The following is a 21,729-nucleotide window of genomic DNA, read 5'->3' as shown; positions in this document are numbered from 1 at the left end:
TAGCCAGCTCAGCCTTGTGTTGATTTTAATCTAGTAGGATAATACAATGAGGTAATAAAGCTTAGTACTACACCTGTGCTACAGAAATACAGTTATGTAATAACATGACACAGTCATTTGGGACTGACGGAGTTTTTAACAAAGTATTAATTTCTTACATACAGAGGCTATTTTAATTTGAAACTTTAGAAGCACTTGTAAACAAGTCACAACTATTAAAAAAGGGAAAGATTTAAAAGGAAAACAGGCAACAGTTATTCAAAAGACAAGCAATTATTTAGAGAACATTCTTTGAATAGGCTTTTGCTAACCTATTTTTCTATATGTCGTACATTTGCTTGCTTGGCCTTTTTTTTTTTTTTAAAAAAAAACCTATTTTTTTCTTTTATAAAATACTAGCAGAAGAATGAAAGGCTGTAAAGATAGTCTGCCAAATAAGAAGTCATGACATCCATGAGACAATAATTAGCAGCCTCTGCAGGAGTCAGGAAACTAGCAAAAAAGGCATCATATTTCTAGACAGTGAATCTGCCATCGTACAATTACTCTACTCTTTAAGATACTCTTTACATTCTAAGAAGAGTAGGTAGAAAGAGCTACAGCAAGAGCTTCCACTGCTTCTCAACAGGAAACATCTAAAAAAATCCGAACCCTGTCTGCTTCTGTTACTTTTAAAGCTTTGTTCAACTTTTGTTTTTCAGACTAAGCTTTTATTCTGGGTATCTGCCACAATCTGTTTCGAAAGAAATAATTGATAAAATGGGTCAACATAGAACATGAAAGTTTTTTTCATAAGTTCTTAAAACAGATTTAAAGTTTCTATCCTTTGGGCTATGACTTCAAATTTGACAAGAAGGTCACAGATACTTCAGCAATATGCCATTTCCAGTCATCATTAAAATCTGTCCAAAATCTGATCAAGCCATAAGCCTCTGAAAACTGGACACCATCCTCAGCATAAATGTGATGACAACTGCTAGTTCCCTGAAGATTTATGCTTATTTTGGGTAATTGTTGGTCCTTCATGTTTGCCATATACTAACAAAGGAGTAAACATCACATCCACAAAGCATAATCTATGCCAGAAATACAAGTGCTAAGAATTTAATTTAAACTGGCTTCAGGGAGCCATTACAATACTAGCCCAAGACACTAAGAGCTGTGAAAGTTGTCTTCACTCTCAACGCATTGCCTAATTCCAGTCAGTGTGGAAGAGAAAGAAATAGAATCCAATGAGACAAGTAAAAGAGGTTGTGTACAATTATTTAATGGGGTAAGGGAGAGACCCACACTGAAGCCTGGAGTATCTTGGAAGAAAGAAAAAACCCAGATCTCTTGTGTGTTACTGAGAAAACAAGACACAAGATTTGGATACACAGTTGTAAGACAGGGAAAACTAAAGGTGACCACTGGGCATGAGTAATAAAGATGAGAACATAATCGGAGTGTGCAATTGCAAACATTTCAAGACAGCAGAGAGTTCAGCATTAGCCATGTTAAATTAAATTCACTGGAGACCATCCAGAAAAGGAGATCAGAGTGAGAAAATAGGACTTTTAAATAATTTGTTTATATTCATCTCAAGCCATGAGCAATAGATCATAGAGTGAACAAAACTTACTGAATTATTTTCATAAACTGTAACCCAACATCTTCAAAAAACAAAGCAAAAAGGGAATGATGGATTTTATCCAACATAAAAAAATAAAAAGTTAAAGCTCAGAAATACACGGGATCAGTCACAAAAGGGGAAAAGGAGGGATTCAAGGAAAGATTTCAGTGGAAAAAAGGTTAGCACTTCTGAAAAAAACCAAACCCAAACCAACCCATGCTAAAGGAGTGACCTAAGAGACTGTATAAGAACCAGACTAAGACAAAAATCAAAACAGCCAAATAAGTAACAAAGGCACAAGCAAGCACCAGGGCTGAATGTAGCAGGGAGGAAGGACAACGAGGTGGCAGACAAACCTGGCTGGGACGAGGCCAGGGTTACAGGAGCTTTGTTGATGGCAGTTTCAGCTGAGTGAAAAGGACATCAGCCAAACTGGAGGCAATCCAGGATGGAACTGGAGGCAGATCTGATTAGCTCAGACATGAAGGAAGAATATGGGACTGGCTGTGCTCCCAATTTTGGAGTAAGGGCAAAGATGATATATCTCCTAATTCTAGATGGGTGAAATTTATGTATTACTTAAGGCTAGTTTAATTTCTCTATCTTGGAAATTAACAGTTAGAGCAACAGTAAAGTCCTGTTCTAATGAATTAAAAAAAAAAAAAAGAAAGAAAAAAACCTAAATAAGAAAAACAGCAAAGTACAGACATGGAGAGAGACACAAGAGGTGACATGAATCAAAGATTTTGCATGTGTTTTTTTAAGTAATATACAGTATCACTATAAGTTTTCTCACACTAATTGTTAATTTTTTCCATTTCCTTATGTAACTATTAGCATTTATTTTCTGTAAGATATTTTATTTACTCACTCTAAGAAGCAAAATCAGCTAAGAGAAACCAAATTTTGAAGTTTGCAACAACTAGAGTTTATGCTGCAGATTCTAAACATTTTCTCCTGTGTAGGGCATGTAATGAATAAACAGGTAGGCATTCCTGTACTGCAGTTACCAAGGCTGAAGTAGAAATAAATTCTCAAACTCAATAACAGCAACTCTCACCTTTGTACCATGTGAAATTCAGTTGTTGAGATCCTAGTGCTCAACGCAGATGTATGCTCCTTTGAAGTAGGGTGCACTACTACTTGCATACACATACACGGGGCTTTACACCACTTCTGACATGACAGGAGCATGATCTATTTAGGGGACTTATACTGAAAAACAGTAACAGGGGATTTGTGGTTTACTGATAGTCCAATTCAAATCAAGATCTCTGCTAAGCCAGCAACATCTTAAATCACTGACTTTGAGACACTGTTCACATGGCACTAGGTTAAGCTACTGTTTCTTTTTGGAAAGTCCATCCTGTTAGATGCGGCCAATGAAAGATAACTAGAGTAATTCTCTTACTCAGACAAAGCATGGAATACCTGTTAACAAAAGAGCCCCTTCCGCTTCTTTCCAAACTTCTAATCTGTTTATAAGTGAGGAGAAACTTAAAAGAAATAAAAATTGTATTCAGTACTCTAAAGAAGAAAAAATTAGCTGAATATATGGTAATATCAGGAGAACTGAAAACATTGCCAGACTGCTTTAAACCACCTGAAAAATAAGAAACATGTCTTTTCCAGTAAAAATCACACTCCATCTGAAAGTGTTTAAAGTTGCCTGAATAACCTCAGTTTTATAGTCACATTCCATTTTTCAATTAATTTCAAAAAACAGTTTGAAATTATTTTTTTAAAAAACATAAAGGTTGAATATTTTTAGTGTCCATGAATGATTTTGTAGATAAGCTAGGTTATCTAGGAAAGCTTGTTTGTTTTAAGAATTCAAATAAATTTATTCAACCCATTTTCTCTTCACTAGTTCTAAACTTATTCTTAGATCTTAAGAATAGTTCTTAAGCTATTTTTTAGAAAACATGAGAAAGATTTAAAGAATTAAAAAAACTCATTTTCTCTCATATCTATGCCAACCATTTTTTGAGTATTTCCAACCAAACTTTAGCTTATGTGTAGAATAGGGATGATCCTAACTATACCAGTAAGGTATTAAGTAGATTAGTTAATATTTGTACATTATTTTGAAGTTAGTGAAGAGAAAAACCCTGATTATCTTCAGTCACATAAAACAGTACAAAGAAGTATCAAATATAAAATTTAATGGCAAGGATCATGAAAACAAGTTCAATGTAAAACTTTATGATTTGTACAGTATCATAGAATAGAAAGACATCCTAATGTTGAATTCATTATCCAAGAGGAAGGAAAAGTATGTTAGATGATGTCTACACCACAGTTTTGTAACTGTATGCAAGCATCACCAATAACAGTGCTCCAGCCAGGTAGCCCAAAGACACAAATAACACTGTAGTTGGGCTGCCAGCAAATTTGCACTGACCCCTGCACTATTTTGTATCAAAAGTCTTTTCAGAAGGAAAAAGATTTTCTAGCACAGACATCCCATTTGGGTTGTCTAAAGTTTTGTGACACTCTGTTTCTTTTGTTCCTTTAATTTACATTTTTGGTGAAGCAGCTGTTGGATTGAAATGTTGATAGTGCTATAGAGCGCTTTGATTCAAAGAAAAAGACTTAATGACAACAACAGATAAAGAACAGTATAGCAGACTAATATATGAGTTAAAGTGTTAAGAAATCATATTATGGGAGAACATTTAAATCTTACACTTACTTGAACACAAAAGCATACGCATCTGAGCTCAGAAAAATAGCTGCCCATTCTCATAAGGGTAATTTTCATCAAAAGGACTAACGGACCTCTCTTGGGACTGATAAGCCATTGATGAATCATGTCCTTCTTGGCAAAACAGACAAAAGATAACTTTTTCAGTACTTACATCAAAGGTGGGTGTGCTTTGCTGGGCACTCTGATTACATGGTTCTCTGAAGCAGTCAGTGAATGGAAGCAAAAGACCCATTGCAATAATGCGAGAACATAGTTTTTCTGCTTCTTCTTGTGGTGCATTTTCCTGCTGGCTGAAGAGCTTTTCCAGCAGAGTTCGTCCTGCCAAGGTGATGACACAGGTCAGTAAGAATTTGTAGCTATCTACAGCACACAAAAATTAAGGCATTACAATGTGTAGTGAAAATCTCAACTATTAGAGGTAAAAAAAATGAAATAAAAAAGGAATTCTTGAGGAAAGTATCTGATAATAAGCCTTTCATATAAAATGCTTCTATACAATAATTTGAAATTATCTGTAGCCTGATTAATTAGGACATTCAAGAAAATGTACATTGTATTGGCTGCACTGCAGAGTAGGAACAAAAACCATGAGATGCTATTGTAGCACCAATTTCCTATTTATTTATATTATACAATTGTCCTGATGGGAAAACCAAGATATTACCAAGAAATGAAGTAACTTTTTCCAAGGGTGTCGCACAAAGTTATTATAGAATCAAGACTCCCAACTCTTGGAATGAGCCTTTGTTTTTTGAGTCATAAAATGATCATAGTCTTTAAGAAATTGCTCCAGTTCTTTGGAGAAACTTTCAAAAAAGAATAATAACAACGACAACAACAAAACCCCCTGATAACTATTCTGTTTAAAATTGTATTTAATACAGCTCCAGAGCAGCAGAGTGCTCCAAATTGAAAAGCAGTGCCACAAGCAGCAATTCAGAGAAGTAAAATTTTTGAAGAGAGAGCAAAGAGACTTACTCCTATTACAGGGCCAGATTTCATGATGAAAGCATTTTCTTTGTTATCTCACCAGAGCATGAAAGGAGAGCATATGTTATAAAGTATATTACAGGAGACAATGCTAGAGGTTTGAAAGACCTTTGTGCTGTGTGCAATTACCCAAAAAGAGACTACAAAAAATAAGTCATATTCACAGGCTGTAGTAAAATCTACATTGTAAGGATATTAAATTGCTTGATTAAGCTCTAAAATGTCAAAAGATGCCAAAGTTCAGATTTACAGGATACAAATAAAGAGATGAAATAGATCTACTGGAAGAGAAAAGGCAACTGAGTAATAAAGTTAATTTCATGTTTTAGTATGAACTAGCTGTGAATACAGTTTGTACCTAAATCAGTTGCTATAGTCTGTTTTTTCCACCCGCTCACTGGAAGCCAAAGGTATTTTCCAGAAAAAATATACTGCATTAAGAAAGCATTTTAGTGTCATTTAAAGTAGTAATAAAAATAATAATGATAATACTACTGTTTTTAACACAAAAATTCATTATTTCTGTTTGAATGTTAATTTTATTCAAAATGTAAAATTTCCCAGGCTTTCTGAACATACTAAAAAGATTTTTTTCTTTTAAACATCTGGATGCAATTTAAAAAAGGATATTGTAAGTGACATTTAGCCCAAGGTTTCTGTATTATTTTAACTTCATGTGGCAATACAGCCTAAAATAAACAATACATTAAAGTGTTAGAAGTTATTTCTAAGATTTTCCTCTCCACATATAAAGATCTGGTAATTCTGAATTATTTGTTTCCTAGCCTTTTATTAGACACAATACAGTACATTCAAGGGGATAATCTAGGGGATAAACTTATACACAAGTTTTGTTATGTTTGCTGATTAGTTTGCCTCTGTTCCTTGGTTTCACCACCTATAAGGTGATGATAACATACTTGTTTATTCAGCATATGCCTCTATTTAGCTAAAGATACAGTTCAGTTCTTAAATCTTCAAAGTCATTAATTAACTGAAGACGGGCTTTCTTACTGAGTGGTATGCGCTGTGATTTTTAACAACAATTTACCCACAGTTGCAGCAATGTACAGCAATCCCCTACACGAAGAAAGGCAACAGCATAAAACCATGGAAGCAAAGCGCAAATAGGGAGCTATCCGCTCACAGACATTTTTGTGATTTGTTTTAATCGTTTTTTCTTTGGGGTCATAGTCGCCAATGCTTAGCGGTGCTGTAAAATACCACTAAACTTCCTCTCCCACTACTGCCCTCTTACTGTAATAAATGGATTCTCCTAGCCATAAATACTGAGGTTAAGCCAGTTTTAGAAAAAAAATAAGAGTACAGGACTGGCATCACAATGGCACCAGAGCACCAATAGGTAGCATTTCTGGGGCAAAGCACATCATATTACCATAGTATCACCTTATATCACTGAGTAAAGTTCAACAACATGGGAAGTTGTCTAGCTAAATGAGAGACTGCAAGCGATGAGGATGAATGAGGAAGTCAATGTTTTACACTTATCTAAAATGTATAGAAGAAAAAATAATAACTAAAAAAATACACCAGAGGGAGAGAACTCTGCACACACACTTAAAAAAAGGACTATGCAAAAAACCTACACATTTATTGATGCTATATTAAATATTCAAATGTTATCCATGACTTCTGAATGTCAGACGATTTTTTTTTTTTTGTCTGGATGTTTCAATATTTAACTAATTTTTTCATGTTTAGGGAGTCTTCTCCTGGAGACCTAGAAGCAGAATAGCCCCCTTCCCCTTTTTGCTTTAACCTAATTAACAGGAATAATAACTGTAAATGACAAAACAGGAAATCAGGCTTTTTTTTTTTTCTTAATCCACCCATTCATTTGCTCATTTTTGTAGCACTTCTTAACAGTCTTGCTCAAGATTAAATACTTTGTTCAGAATATTAGTTGCCATTCAGTTGCAGTTTAATTGGTATACTGGTTATGAACTATTGTTGCTTAGCAATTATTGTCTAAACCTACTTAAGCACTCAGAGAAAATAGAATAAGTATATATGTAAAAAAAGTCATGAATGAACTTAATTTCTCTTATTGTACGTTATATTACTTACATCATTTTGTCCATCTGAACCTGAAGTGTTCTCTGTAGTATATTAGTAGTCTTGGAATAAATACAATAGTAAAAATTATTTAATGATATTCGCTAGTACTTTTTAACGTAAGAGAATCAACCATTTAACTCAAACTACCTTTAGTACTACTAAGCTGTCATTTGCATCAAATATATATTGAGTCAGAAAAAAAGATAAAGGTTCTTAACACAAAGGTAATAACGTTTGGATAAAACTGTGCTCTAACACAGCTCCTGTGTTCCTTACAATTGCTATGGAGACCTGAGGACAGACACAAAAATTTGAATTACAGAAATACCGTTTGCCAGTTCAGTTACCACATTTTACCAAATACAAGTTGAAAAAAATTCAATTTTCAATGCATACAGAAATAGCTTCACTGTGAACAGCTGTGAAAAAAAATCTTTGTATCAACAGTAAATGGGTTCAATGCTTAAAGCACTTACTGAGCAATATATTTAGCACAGACTGATAAACCACTGAAGTTTTGTACCTAACCAGCTAGGGCTTATCATCAAATTGAATGGTCATTACAAATGTCAGAATGACCCAACCCCCATCAAATATAAAAACCAAAGTTATAAAAAAGACGATACGTATTTTTCTTAAAGGGGAGTAAGGAGGTAAACTCTACCAAAAGAAAGCGTGTCAATACTTGAGAATGCCTTGAGGAAATGAGTGACAACACCACGCAGCGCTGCACCGCCTAACAGATGGAGTCACTGCAGCACTGTAGCTCCAGACAGGGCTGAAGCTATTTTACGTGGGAGCACAACATTTGAAAGCCACCGCTTACCAAGCAGTGGTTCCTCCCTTGTTAAGGGCATTTGATATTTCTCTTTCACCTACTTTCAGGTAAAAGCCAGTTGTCACTACAGCAGAAGCATTCCAACTCCAAAATCCTCTGCAGCCTGGGGAGGCTGGTGCCAAATTTGCCCCCACCCCGCTGCCCTCTGAGCCCACCTGCTCCTGCACTGATGTCAAAGCAAGAGATGTTTGTGAAGCAGCAGGAATTGCATTTATGATTTTGATTCAGGGCAAGATGAAAGTTATATTTTTGCTTAGCTATAGCAAAATACCTCTTTAACACCAGACTCCACAGGCTTTTAACTACTTTTGTTTGGAACCAGAAAAGGTTTGCCAGCACCCTATCTATCTGCACTACACATACTTGGAATTAAGTCAAATTAAAATGACTTTGTGTCTATATACATGAAATTGACTGTACAATGTTAATCCCTGAATCTATTTGTTAAACAGCAAAACCAAAACCACAGCCATATTTAATGCATAGGCTAAATTCCCATCAATTTCAACTGCAAGATTTTGAGCTACAATTTTTCATCTTTGGTTTATAAATAAAATACAGCAACAGTCTTTTTCATCAGACACCATTAATCACCTCATATTCCTAACTTACATGAGGTAATACCTTCAATAAGTGAAGATAGTTGAAAATAACCTGGGATAACTAAATGATTAATGATTTCATAATTATTAAATAATCAGCTGATTTCTGTTACAGGGATTTAAACGCAATGGTAAAGCAATTTCTCTTGGTTGCCTTTACACACCATGAACACAGTAAAGAACAAAGATCTCTCAGACCTCTTTTTATCCCTAAAAGGTTAAGTTCCCATTTTCTGTATTTTAAACAACCTTTCCTCCCAGAAATCCCAGGTCATTAAATTCTTAAAGCCTATTCTTACCTTTCCCCTAATTATCAATTTGGTGAGGGGTGGAAGGCATATCAAGTTTTGAACTAGAGAAGAACTGTAGCTAAGTTTCAGCCTTAGATCAAATCAGTATTCTGAGGATCTTGCCAAAACTCTTCAGGAAATAAGATAACTATAAACTTGTAAGTTATTTTTTAGGAGCTTAGAATGACTTATTAAATCCCACTAAGGGATAAAAAGATTTTTTTCTTTTCTTACAAAGGATTACACAATTAATTAACTAAAAGAATGGGAACATGATATTAAGTTTGAATGTATCAGGTACTCCGGCCTTCTGTGGATATTTTGTGATACTTTTGCTGCCATGGCTCAGCTTCCAAATTCCATGTTCTCCACCTCCATGGCATCTGCCACTTCCTCCCATTCCCATGAAGATGAAGCACTATGATTTTGTCATCTCCTATATGACATTACAGGTCTTCATTTCATCCTATGACCAAGCCTTGAGCAACACTGTCTCCCTTTTTGAAACATGCAAGTATTTGTATTCTTGAGTGATCATTTTCAATTTTAGATGTACTGCAACCATATTTACTCAAATGTAAGGTGGAGGGAGAAAGGAAGCCTACCCCCATCAAAAGTCATTCTACAAACATTATTTCATATAATAATGAAACATTGTAAAATATTGTTATATATAATATGCATATAATAATTTCATATAATAATCCCACTCATTACCAGCCTGACACAGCCACAGACACACTCCCTTGGCCTGCAGAGGTATCTGTGTGCATGTATTATGCCTCCTTCCATATGGCAGCAACTGCTCCAGACCTTGGCTGTTGGTACTGATAACCTGAACCACCTTGGCTGTCATGACCTCGACTAGGAGTCACTTTGGATGGGAGAGATTGCCTATTTTAGAAGGAAGCATGTTCTTTCTATTACAATAACCTTATATTCCAGGGCAACTTTTTTCTCCTCAAGCAGACACTAAACATAGGGATCTACACTCTTCCAAAATGCAAGTCTGCTTTACACTTGATTGCCTATGGAATTATTAAATGTTGAAAGCATGTTCAGTACTGTCCACAGTGAAATACAGGGAAATCCCAACTCAATGAATTCATGTTATAGCTATTTTCCTGTCCAATCTGCTTAGAAGGCTTACCTTTGCAAGAGCTACTAGGTGAGCAATAAAATCCTTAAGAGCTGGCAATATCAGGAGCATATTTGCTTAATTGTTGAGGGGAGGGAGAGGCACGAACGGAAGTGAGAAACAGAAGAAAACTACAGTATCACAGTCCTACTGAAAAACACACGCATGCATGCACTGAGGCACTGCACTACAGCAGAGCTTGCATTAATGTTTCCCTGAGGATTGTGCTGCTAACCTCACATTTATCTTTAAAGACGTGTCTCCTATCCTCCTTACACTGCATTTGCAAAAGCCCAGGAGCACAGCTGTCAGTGAGCACAGGTTGACAATAGTGGTCAAAACGAGTCATACTCCAAAAGCTCCCCCTTCTGCCGGTCTCCAGCAATTCTCTCTTCTAACAACCGGAGCACTACACCACACTGTCACCATTAGCACAGCAGCTGCATCAGCACATCTTAACCTATACAGACTGGAGACAGACTTTCCATTTTAATTGTTCCTAATGCAGAGTGAGCAACTTTAGTATAACACCAGTTCTGAAGACCCTATTCAGAGTCACATCAAGGGTTAACTTGACTCATGCACATACTGCTTACGTCTTCAAAAGCTGAAATCGGCTTGACTTCCCCCCCCCCTTTTTTTTTTTTACTTCAGTGAGATCAGAAATGCTCACACAGCAAAGAGATTTCATAAGCTTTGAAGCCAAAAGTACCATAGGCCTTGTTCTATTTTTGGGAGGCAGTAGAGGAAAAAAAGGAAAAGGAAGAAGAGATGGACAAAATGGTGAATTTCCATTTAGAATATGTTTTCTATTAGTCTCACAAAATTTAAAGAGACAATTGTAGTCATCTTATGGTTTTTCATTTACAAAGGATTGCAATTACAAACTTAGTTCTATAAATTAAAAAAAAATGGAAAATAGGGAAAAAGAAAAACTGATTTCTACAGCATTCAAAAGATAGAAAATACTGTACTTCAGATATCTGCTGCCCTATATAAGTCTAAATCATTCCTTCCAATTTTTTTCTGTCTCCTTTTCTCCATATACTACTATCAAGGTCACAGCTAAGTCAGGCCTAAATGATCTGGCAAAGCAGCTGACCTGCGCAGCACCAAACATTCCCCAGAATGCCAGAAGAGGACAAACATGTCTGAGAGACAGAAATACTGCAAAGGTTTCCGTATTTGTAGATAAGCAAGTAATTGCAATTACATGTAATTTCTTAAATACTTTGCAGTACAAGTTTTACTCATTCATCATATTCCCCCAAACTACACAGCAAAAGCTTGCTGAATCATTTCTAGGGGCAAATCAATCACACTTCATTTTCACCTCTCTACTGTTTAATGTACTTTCCTAGGTCTCAAATACACAAAGCGCTGAGTGACTAATATTTCACATATAAAAATAATAGTTCAAGGATCAAAAGTATTACATTTCTTTAATATTTTCCTTTCATTTTATAATCTTTTCAAATTTCAAGTTTTTCAGCCAACCTGTACCAGTCAGCCTAGGTATAGTGTGCAACACGTGACTGCTGAGAAAATAGAGGTTTTCAAAGGTGCTCATGGAACGTGGGGAAAGAAAGAGAACTGGAGATTGGTATTCTAGCCATCTCTCTCTCTCTTCAAATAACAAGCCCAAGTACTGCATAAATGTGTATTAAATATACATTTGCACTAAAAAAGTAACAAATTAATTTAGTCTCTTTCTTGCCTGAAGACTGACTTGAGAGATTACACCCAATATTCCAGGATAAGAGACTTCATTTATTGTTCTTTTTCACTGCAGAGTTTCTAATCCTCTTCTGACTTAGATTGGGAAACTGTTCTGGGTCTTTCATCCTGAGAGGTTGCTTTGACTGTTTGTCTTTTTTTTTTTTTTTTTTTTTTTAAGGGATTGAATTTTCATTGACAGAGTTTCCTAAAATCACATGACAGTTTGCTCACAGCCTGGTTACATAAAACATGGAAAACCCACCAAGCAAGAGGCCAGCACACACAACATGGTTTCATAACAAAAAGAAAAAAAATCTAATCCTTCCACTATGAATAAACATAAAGTATATCATCGGTCCAATTTCCAGGCAACATATACCTTAAAAATTACAAAGCTTGTCAAGGTCTAGGGTTAATGGTACAAATTGCTATAATTCTGTCATTAAAATATTTCCTTTGGTTCTTATTATCAATGTAATAGCTAATATATGCATTCACTGCTTGTACACAAACATCTGTTTCTAAGGGAAAAAAACCCCAGAGGTTATATTGATTTCTTTATATGTTTTATTGTATATTATCATGTAATAATATATATTACATTTAATTTTTTTTATATATGTATGTCTTCTATTTTTAGTATGTAGGGCATTATTAAAGTTAGAGATGCATGGAAGTGTCAGAGAGGTTTGTCCTTTCTTCTCTGATGTTCTGTTTCCATATTTCCTGGCTCTGTTCACATGGATGGTATGAACTGAACCCACATATCATCTTAAATTCAGAAGTCAAAAGCAGAAAGTCTGTCTAAATAACAGATTTAAGAAAAAGACATATATCAACACTATCTCCCCCCATTTTCTATGCCTGCCTACACACAGTTCAGCATAATTTCAAAGTCAGAAATATATATTTATTAAATTCCAGTGAAGATTATACTGATGGATTGATTACATTCATAGATTCTTCAAACAACTAGAATAAAACTATCAATTATTAATTTCACATCTGTCAGTCCTGTACCTGATTATCACAATAAAAACACCATGCTTTACTTTTGCCAAGCTATCTGAATCTCTTGGCATCTCAATCTCCTTCCTTTTACACTGTCCTATCTCTTTAGTACCATTCTTGATGGTTAAAATTTTTCTGTGTAAACTCTTGACCAGCTATAACTTACATCCACAATATATCAACCCCTGTGCAACTCAATTTTTTTTGGCCTTATTTTAACCCCACAATTATCACTAATCATTTAAACAGATTCTGGATTGTGCAAGACAGTTTGAATAACCCTATCATTGAAATTTGAACTCACTCAGCTGTGACGAGCAACCCATTACGCAGTTACAGAAAGAGAAACACATAGTGTGAACAGCTTCAAGTGTTTCAGACATCCCAAAAAAATGTCAGGGAACACATGTGTGCATGCTCCCTTTAGGAAGCAAGGGCACAAGCTGCTGTCGGCAAGAGAATCCTGCTGCTGTTCCTGGGGCCACCACAGTGCACTCAGGGAATGTGGCACCTCTGACAAATGCCCCTGAAATTCTTCCAGAAATGCCCTGATGGAAAAAGGGGAGGTCTGGCAAAATTTGAAAATGGGATTCTCCAAAAATAAAGATGACAAGGAAAGATCCCAGATTTAATGAAGTAAAACACCACCCCTGAAAGGATGTTACAGACTGCTTTCAAAAAACCCCATCTCACTCTTTATCCATAGTGTCTCTTAATCAAATCAAGCAACTATATTTTAAAACAGCTTGCTCCACATGTGCTGGCTGTGAGACATGGCAACAACACCAATTTCAGCATATCCCCCAATGGTCTGTTAAAAGATTACTTAACCATATGTCATATTTGCACAAATGATGCTGGAAAGAGCTGAAGCAGTCAAATCAACATCTAATTAATGCAGACCTTTGTCCTGATGAATGAACTCCTGATGCCAGTCCAGCTCCTAATTTTGAAATTTGTGTTATAATACACAAAGACAAAAGTTTACCAAAAATTTTACTTGGTAATGAACATGACCAGTGCAAACACTATGGTCAGGACAAAGGTCAGGACCCAGCTCTATTCTTGCATTAACTATGCAATCAACTTCCACAGTCTGGTCAAGCCTATCTTGGTCACAAGGTAGAAGTAGGTCAAAACAAAGCTGCTCCTCTCTGGTGGCAGTGAAGTAACATGACAGAGTCCCTTATCAACGTCACCAGTAATTTTCTTCTTTGGGAAAGTGATTCACAGTATTGCCATTTTGTACGGAAACCCAGATGAATTCCTTCCTACCACTCTTGTGTTGTCTAGAAAGCAACTGTACATAAAAAGTTATCAATGTAGTCTTATTGATCTTTGCTAAAACCATGCTGCATTTTGTTCTATTTTTCTTTATCCTTTTATCATCTACCTGATAGCTAATTATATCTTTCGATTTCCTCCTTCACGATTCTTTCCAAAAAGCTTTGCTTGTTGCTGCAGTCAAAATTAAGATGATTAAAATTGCCTGGATCATTTGCAATAACAACAATATAGTACTCTTTCTAAAAAGTGGGTATTATAACTTTGCTATCACCAGAGCTTTAAAAGATGTTAAAATATTTGTGATGGCCTGTGACAGTGCTTTCAGAATTCCTGCAGATTAGCAAGTCTCTGAAGCACTCCATCTCCCTAACTTGAACATAAAGCTCCTTGAAATTTTGCTTTCACGATGACTAAGATTTCACACCTTTCCCCCACACTGAATTTTCTGATATATGACATATGTATAACAGGATAAGCTGAGACAGAGTATTAAGCTATGCCACATATATAGTGAAAGGTAAGAACATATCTTACATGTCACTAAATATCTTTCAGAAGTTGAAGTTTTTAAATACCAGACAATTCCCCGACTATGATACAGCAGTGGTACACAGTACAAAATACCTTTCTAAAAATATAAACAAGATGCACCCTCCCAAAACATTACATGGCATGTCTCCTTTCACCTCGATTTCTCTTCAGGTTCTAATGCAGTATTATTGCAGATTACAGAGGTATATTGCTAAAGCTTCCCTACTTAGAGCAGTTTGTGAGAAAAGAGAATCTATATGTGTCTGTCTACTGAATATTTTAGGCACCATATGCATCTTTGGCAACTTTCATATTGTGTTTTCCAGGTGCTTAGGTTCCTCTCAGCAAGTATGTAATTCTGCCCATCTTTACCCTTTTAGTTTCTGTGGTGATTTGCGATGTGAAGGTAGTATTCTGTGCCAGGTTCTCGCAGACTGCTGGAAAGCCACAATTCTTTCGGTTTGGCTCTTTAAAGTAAGAAGGTCCTCTGATGTCTTTTTGGGCAGCTATTACTAACAGCGTCTTTTGTCAGTCCAAACTGAGACACACTGTTCTTTACAACCCAATTTTGTAAAATTTCTTTATTCCCAATGGTTCTACATTTCATTTGATGTTTAATGCAGTCTGGCCCATCTCTAACTTAGAAGTAAATCCAAGTATTTGCTCAAGCAGCCACAGGTCACAAAACACAACTGAACTGAACTAGCCAGCCTCTGAAGTGGGACACAAATAACAAATTTCTTTCAATCTACTCATTAGAGCCCCAGAATGCCTTGGTTTACTTTCCTCTCCAGGATCTGCGCACCCAAGGTCTGACAATCTCCTCCAACTGTAATAACCATTGACTTTTTAATATTTATCACAATGTACAAAAGTTTTTCTTCTTTGTATCCATAAACAAAAACTGGCAAGATTAAGATGGGGAAATGCAGAAAATTAGAACTCCATTCCATGAAAAACTTATACATGCATGCCTATATATTTGTGCAGATATGTTCTTCTAGACTTCATTTGAATAAAACCTAAGCACATCTCCCTTGCTGTAACTGGACCTTCATGTTCCTTCATTGTTGTAATCAAATATTTCCCTCAACTATTTCTCAGCATACTGTATTGTCTTGACTCTTTGCATGACAAAATAGTGCACACCCTCTATTATGAAGGCAATGTTTTGTTTTTTTTTTCTCTTTTTCTTTTCTTTTTTTTAATGAAAACCACCTTTTCTTCCATGACTTTTAGCAGATGTTAATGTAGTTAATTATAGTGGTACTGCAGCATTGACTTCTTTTGTACAGTGATATTTTCCTTGTCGGTGGAAGGAAGAGGAAAGAATACGAGTTATTTTCCCCCTGGTACACACTACCTATTATCCATCTTCATGGGACATCTGAGCCAGACCTCAGCATCAAATAAACTCTAGAATGAAAGCTGCCTCCTGTAATTTCTTCCACAGTGAAGTTATCTATGCTTCCTCCTGATTCAAATTCACACCAGGTTCAGAGCTCTGGCACTGCTGATAAATTTCATATAGATCCTGAGACCAAACAGTTCGTACTTTTACTGACAAGTAAGAATGTCTAAACGATAAATCTCATTTGTGACTAGGCTTTCCTGCCACTGTTTAACTCCATATCTCAAGACACCAAAAAGATTAAATTCTCAATCATTTTTGTTCTCCTGTATTTATATATTTCCATTTAATTTTGTGTATATTAGGATTTACTTTTACAACTGTGATGTTGTTTATGCACAATCTCATAACCACTGGTTCTTACTCTTGCAAAATTGCTAACTGGCTAACTGGTTCTATCATCTATGCATCTACAGATGAAAGAAGTAATTTCTGTATTTATCTGAGAATAAAGCAAGGTTTTGCATCAGAAAACATAACCTACTTCCTACATTCATGGTCAGAAAGTCTAGTTATTTCCGTCAATGTGAAGGAAATTTGTTCTGCACAGCAGCAATATGGAAATAAAATGAGGAACAGTACTTTTGTACTCAAGGTAACACAGACCATCTCTTTGTCCCTAGCTTCCTTTACATGAACTGCATTAGAGGAATGCAGGAAGTTGCTGCTGCTTAGAGGAAATAATAGTGTGACACAGCTCCTGAACCCACTTTGCTGCCTTTTCTAAAGCACTTAATGAAATGCAACTGGCCTTGTATTATCATACGAAGAGGAAGGAATGGAGGTGACACAATGTCAACTCCTCACATCCTTCCATCACCTTCCTTTCACACCTTCTCACTGCTTCTGCCCTGTTCCCCTTGTATCAGCTCACCTCATCCCCCCAAAAGGTAAGTTTTATGCATAACAGTAAGTTTCCAGAAACCGTTGTATTCCACCTAGCTGCTACAGAATGATGTTTTTAGACATACCTAAAAATAATCAAAGCCACAGTCACAGAAACACCTACACATATATGCTTCATCACCACTATTCCTTATGTAAGTTCAAATTTTGGCAGGAGTAGTTTATAAGGAATACACTTGGCCATATCCTGAGCTTGGTTATACCATGGCACAAACAAAATATCTTAGGTAATTAGTATTTCTGCATTTTCTGTCACCGTGATTCACCACTTGATCCCTCATATACAGGCAGTCTAAAATATTCCTAGAGATGCTTTTCAAGTCCAAGTTTAGTTTCCTTTAGACACCATAGCATGGAGAAAAAACTGAGGCCTGCTTCAAGAAATAGATTTTTTTTCTGCAAAGAGGCCTATGCACAGTTTTATCAAAAAACCTGGACAAACCACTGCCCCAAGCTATTAAATAATTTATAAATATTTTTAAAAATAATAAAGCATAATTAGATCCAGGAAATATATTCAAACTTAAATTCCACATAACCGTTCCAGCTGGAATAACCCACTGCTCTTTTCACAGAAAAGAAATCTCTGAAGCACACAATGTCCTTTAATGACCAGTTCTAGCCAGATCCCATATGTGATGAATATTATACAGTACTGTGTCTCAGATGGAAGTAGATCTGCACGGATCTCCGGCTATGAACTGTCCCTTTCCTTTCCCCCTTTGCACCCCAAAAGAGACCAGCAGGCAATCAAGACAACACATTTCTACTCCAGACACGTGCCAGGCTGCCAGTCAGACCTCAGAGTGGGGCTGCTGCTCGGAAGGATGTTGCCCGAGAGATGCAGCCACTCAATGCTATGACCAAAACCTGCTACTCCCAATGAAGTTCTAGATAAAGATCAAAGTATTAATCATGAGACCCCATCAAAACAACCCTGTGGCAGCACTGCGTTCCAGTGACATTACTCATGTTGCTCCGGTTCCCATATTGCGGTGCTGGCACAGTAACATTAAAACAACTTTTCAGCACTCACTAGTCTTTCAATAACATATTGCAGCCCATTTTCAAACACATTTTATTGTAGTTGGAGCGCAGTATTGCAGCCCCCTGCCCCCCCCCCCCCCCCCCCAGGTTTGGGTTTACTAGGCAAAAGGAGAAAGATCTTTCCCTTCAGATGCTTAGTAGCAACATTCAGTGTAGCGCATGATCCCATATCACATGAAGGGCTACTGTTGGGCAGCTCCCTTAGGAGGCTGCACTGCCCTGCCATCTGATAAAAGAAACATTTGTATTACTGCTAACAAACATCACCAGCGAAACAGTAAACCATAAATAATCTTAAATAACAGTTGCAGGATAAATAGTCTGCTCCAGATGCCAATAGATACAAATCCATATTGTGCACATCGTCACATGAGTCAGAATGAAAAAAGCATCTAAAAAGATCTACTTCATGTCTCAGAAACAAACTTTCATCCTTTTTTTTTTTCAAGTTTTCAAATAGTTATCTGTACTAAGACCTTTGTATATGCCTGCAGACACCGCACTAGAACTGCAAGCGGGTGCAGATGATATTAGTACAGCATAGAAGTGAGATAAAGTGGCCTTTGTGAGAAGCAGGCTGGCACTCTGTGGAAATCAGAAAGCAGCCGTGAGTATACAAGCACAGGACTGACTTCAGGTTTGGTTTCATGGTAACCAGGATTTGTTTGTTTGTCTCCTGTTTACAGCTAGAGCAGGACAAATATAAATCTCTGAAGATTAAATTTAAGATAAATGATCTGTTTGAAAGACATTCATGCAGCAAGTGTGTTACAGTCTGCCAACAGAGATTAGAAAGGGCATTGGTTTGTCTGGGTTGAGTTTAATTACCATGTGGGGCAGCTGATGGGACTCTCATATTCATTTTATGTAACAGACACCCTTACTAGCTCCTCTGCAATCACTGCACCTCAGATTAATGCTAGGATAAACTACTTTTTATTAAATCAATCTAATATCTCTTCTGTTTCTGTTATGTTGATGTTTGGAAACATCAGTTTCATTTTCCATCACGATACTCTCTTAATGTTAGTGCAAATCATTCATTGCCACATACCGAAATGAGAGCCAATCCTATTCATTCAGCTCTTGTCCTCCTGGGACCACAACATGAAAGCCATGGCTCCACTGTGCATCAGGTAATCTAGAACTTGTAATTACTGTCACTGCAATTTCAAATACAGCTGTCCTCATCATAAAAGAAATAAATCCAACATCTGAATTACAAAATGCCCATAAATTTGTCCACACCACATTCTTAGTCAATGCATAAAATTTGAAATACCATATTTTAGTTATTTCTTACATAAAGCAAAATTAAAGTATGTGAAGTCTCTACCATTCCGGTTGTTGGCTTCCACCTACATTTCACATTAAAGCACCCTTAGAAGGGTTCGTATGGATCATTGTGAAAAAACAAACAGTGCATAGCAAAACCACAACATAGTGCAAAAGTAGGCCAGTCATCTGCGTAGAACCTGCTGTCATTAAAATCAATGACTGAAGTGTTGTGGAATATTTCACTTGATTCTAGTTAGAAATGCAGAACAACACTGCAGCCACTGAACAGCAAGATTGGATTTAATGCTCTAAGCAAGAAGCTGATTTTTATTTTTTTTTAAAGATAAAAATGAGCTACTATAAAGAATGTTATTTCTCAATGCCTGACAGTAATCCCTGAATCTATACATCTCATGCATGCAATTAAAATACAACATTTTTCAAAAGCAGTATTCAAATTACAAGGAAATTATTTCTGTTATTGTTGCTGTGCAGACTCATTTAAATAGACTTTTCTGCTCTTACTTCAATGACAGCCAATCTGTGGGAATACTAATGTTAAGTTTAATTTCCCTTTTTCATGTACACTAGTTGTTATTTTTATATTCTTGATAATTTTCAGCTTGTAAGTATATATGTAAAAATAAGAAGAATGATCAAAGAGAGATGAACTGTTATCATGTCATTTCCAGTTCCCTCATTTCAAGCTTTTCTGCATGAACTGAAAGCTATAATTGTCCTCTGCCTATAAAGACAGCTGGTATGTACATGCAGATGAGGGTCGCCGTAATTTCCATAAGAGACAGAACTACTGTTGCACTGGACGTTAGTCCCTTCACAATAACAGTCTAAAGTGTTAGTGGGAAAACACAATAAAACAAAAATTATTAATAAGTAAATTAAAACCTCGTGAGGAAATGTGAAGAAGTCTGTTTCCTGGAAAACAGGCCTCTAAAAAGTAATTCCATATTCTTGAAGTTTGCCACATAAAATTTATTTCCATCATAGCACGACCAGAAAGAAGGAAGTCTAATTACTGATGATGTAATTTAAAGCTTTGCTCTCTGAGTTGTTTATAAGCTGTCAAATGTTGCTAGCCAAAAAAAAAAAAAAAAAAAAAAAAAGGTGCTTTTCATATGCTGTAAATCTGAAAGTAGTGATCACCTCAAATTGTAAAACTTTAGATAGGGATGTCTGATAAATAAATCTAAGAAAACAGGTGGAAGAGATTTAAAACACACACAAAAAGATTCAGCTCACCCCAGAGGGGGCTGCCTTTTTTTGTGTTAAAAAATTAGAATTCTAATGTACAAGACTGAAATTGGGGATTTCTGTTTAATACTACTGAAGAATGAAAGTATTCTTGTGATTTGAATCTGGAAAATAAAGTTAATGCTTTACCTGAGTATTTCAAACTCCTGGAGTTGGCTGCTATGCAAAAAAGCCACTAATTTTAATTTCTGTTTCCAGACAGGTTCATTCACCAGTATTACTGTGATGTCAAGCAGAGTAGAATGTGCACAAAGAAAGCAACTATGAATGCAAACAATTACACGTTATATAATTTTTAAAATCTACAGTATAAAACAAGATAGTCTTTTTATGTAAAACTTGTTGATAGCTTAACTGTTTTCTTACATGTGATTTTTAAATCATGTCATTGGACCCTTCATAAATCATACCATTTTGTTTAGTTTTCATAAAAGCACAAAAAATTTCTCACTGCATTTTTTGCAAATAGCTCCAGTACATATGTGGGTATTGTGTTCATGCATTTAGAACAGACTTCTCTTCAAAAGAAACCTGATTATAGATTCAACTGTTTTAATCTTGTAATGGATGCCTCATAGGGCACGTTGTCTGTATTCTCTTAGTTCTACAGTTTTCTTAAGTGAAAAATACATGGAATATGTTGCAGAGTTTCCCCTGTACGCATACCTCCTATGTGGCAGAGGCCTTCTCTATTTGTGAATACATTAGCTTTATATAGAAACTTCAGATGGGGGGTAAGAGAAAGGGGGAAAAACCCTCAAAGAACAGGAAAATATAACCATCTATTCACACTATTTCATTTGTAAACTCTATATTCCTATGCCTTTGTGAGAGGATGCAAGCTGCCTAACAGGCAAGGTAAAAGAATGCTTTCCTGAGTGAGTCACCTTATGCAGCCTGAGTAGCAGCTGGCCATAGCTACCAAATTGTACTACCCACAGTTTCCCTTCTCCACTTTACACTACTTTTTCAGGTCATTAATTTTTTTTTTCTCCTCCCCTTTCCCCC

The 21,729-nt window shown here is 36.1% G+C and overlaps 1 protein-coding gene across 3 annotated transcripts in view; it reads right to left on the bottom strand.

Moving 5' to 3' along the window:
* Positions 1-21,729, bottom strand: part of FMN2 (formin 2) — a 161,666-nt gene that overhangs the window by 137,582 nt on the left and 2,355 nt on the right. For all 3 annotated transcript variants that reach the window (XM_054822144.1, XM_054822145.1, XM_054822146.1), the window contains exon 2: positions 4,474-4,640. In XM_054822144.1, coding sequence (XP_054678119.1) covers positions 4,474-4,640 — 167 coding nt within the window. The remainder of the gene's footprint in view (positions 1-4,473; positions 4,641-21,729) is intronic.

This window comes from Grus americana, chromosome 3 (genome assembly GCF_028858705.1).
Source record: "Grus americana isolate bGruAme1 chromosome 3, bGruAme1.mat, whole genome shotgun sequence".
Lineage (NCBI taxonomy): Eukaryota > Metazoa > Chordata > Aves > Gruiformes > Gruidae > Grus > Grus americana.
This window is presented reverse-complemented; position numbering and strand designations above follow the sequence as displayed.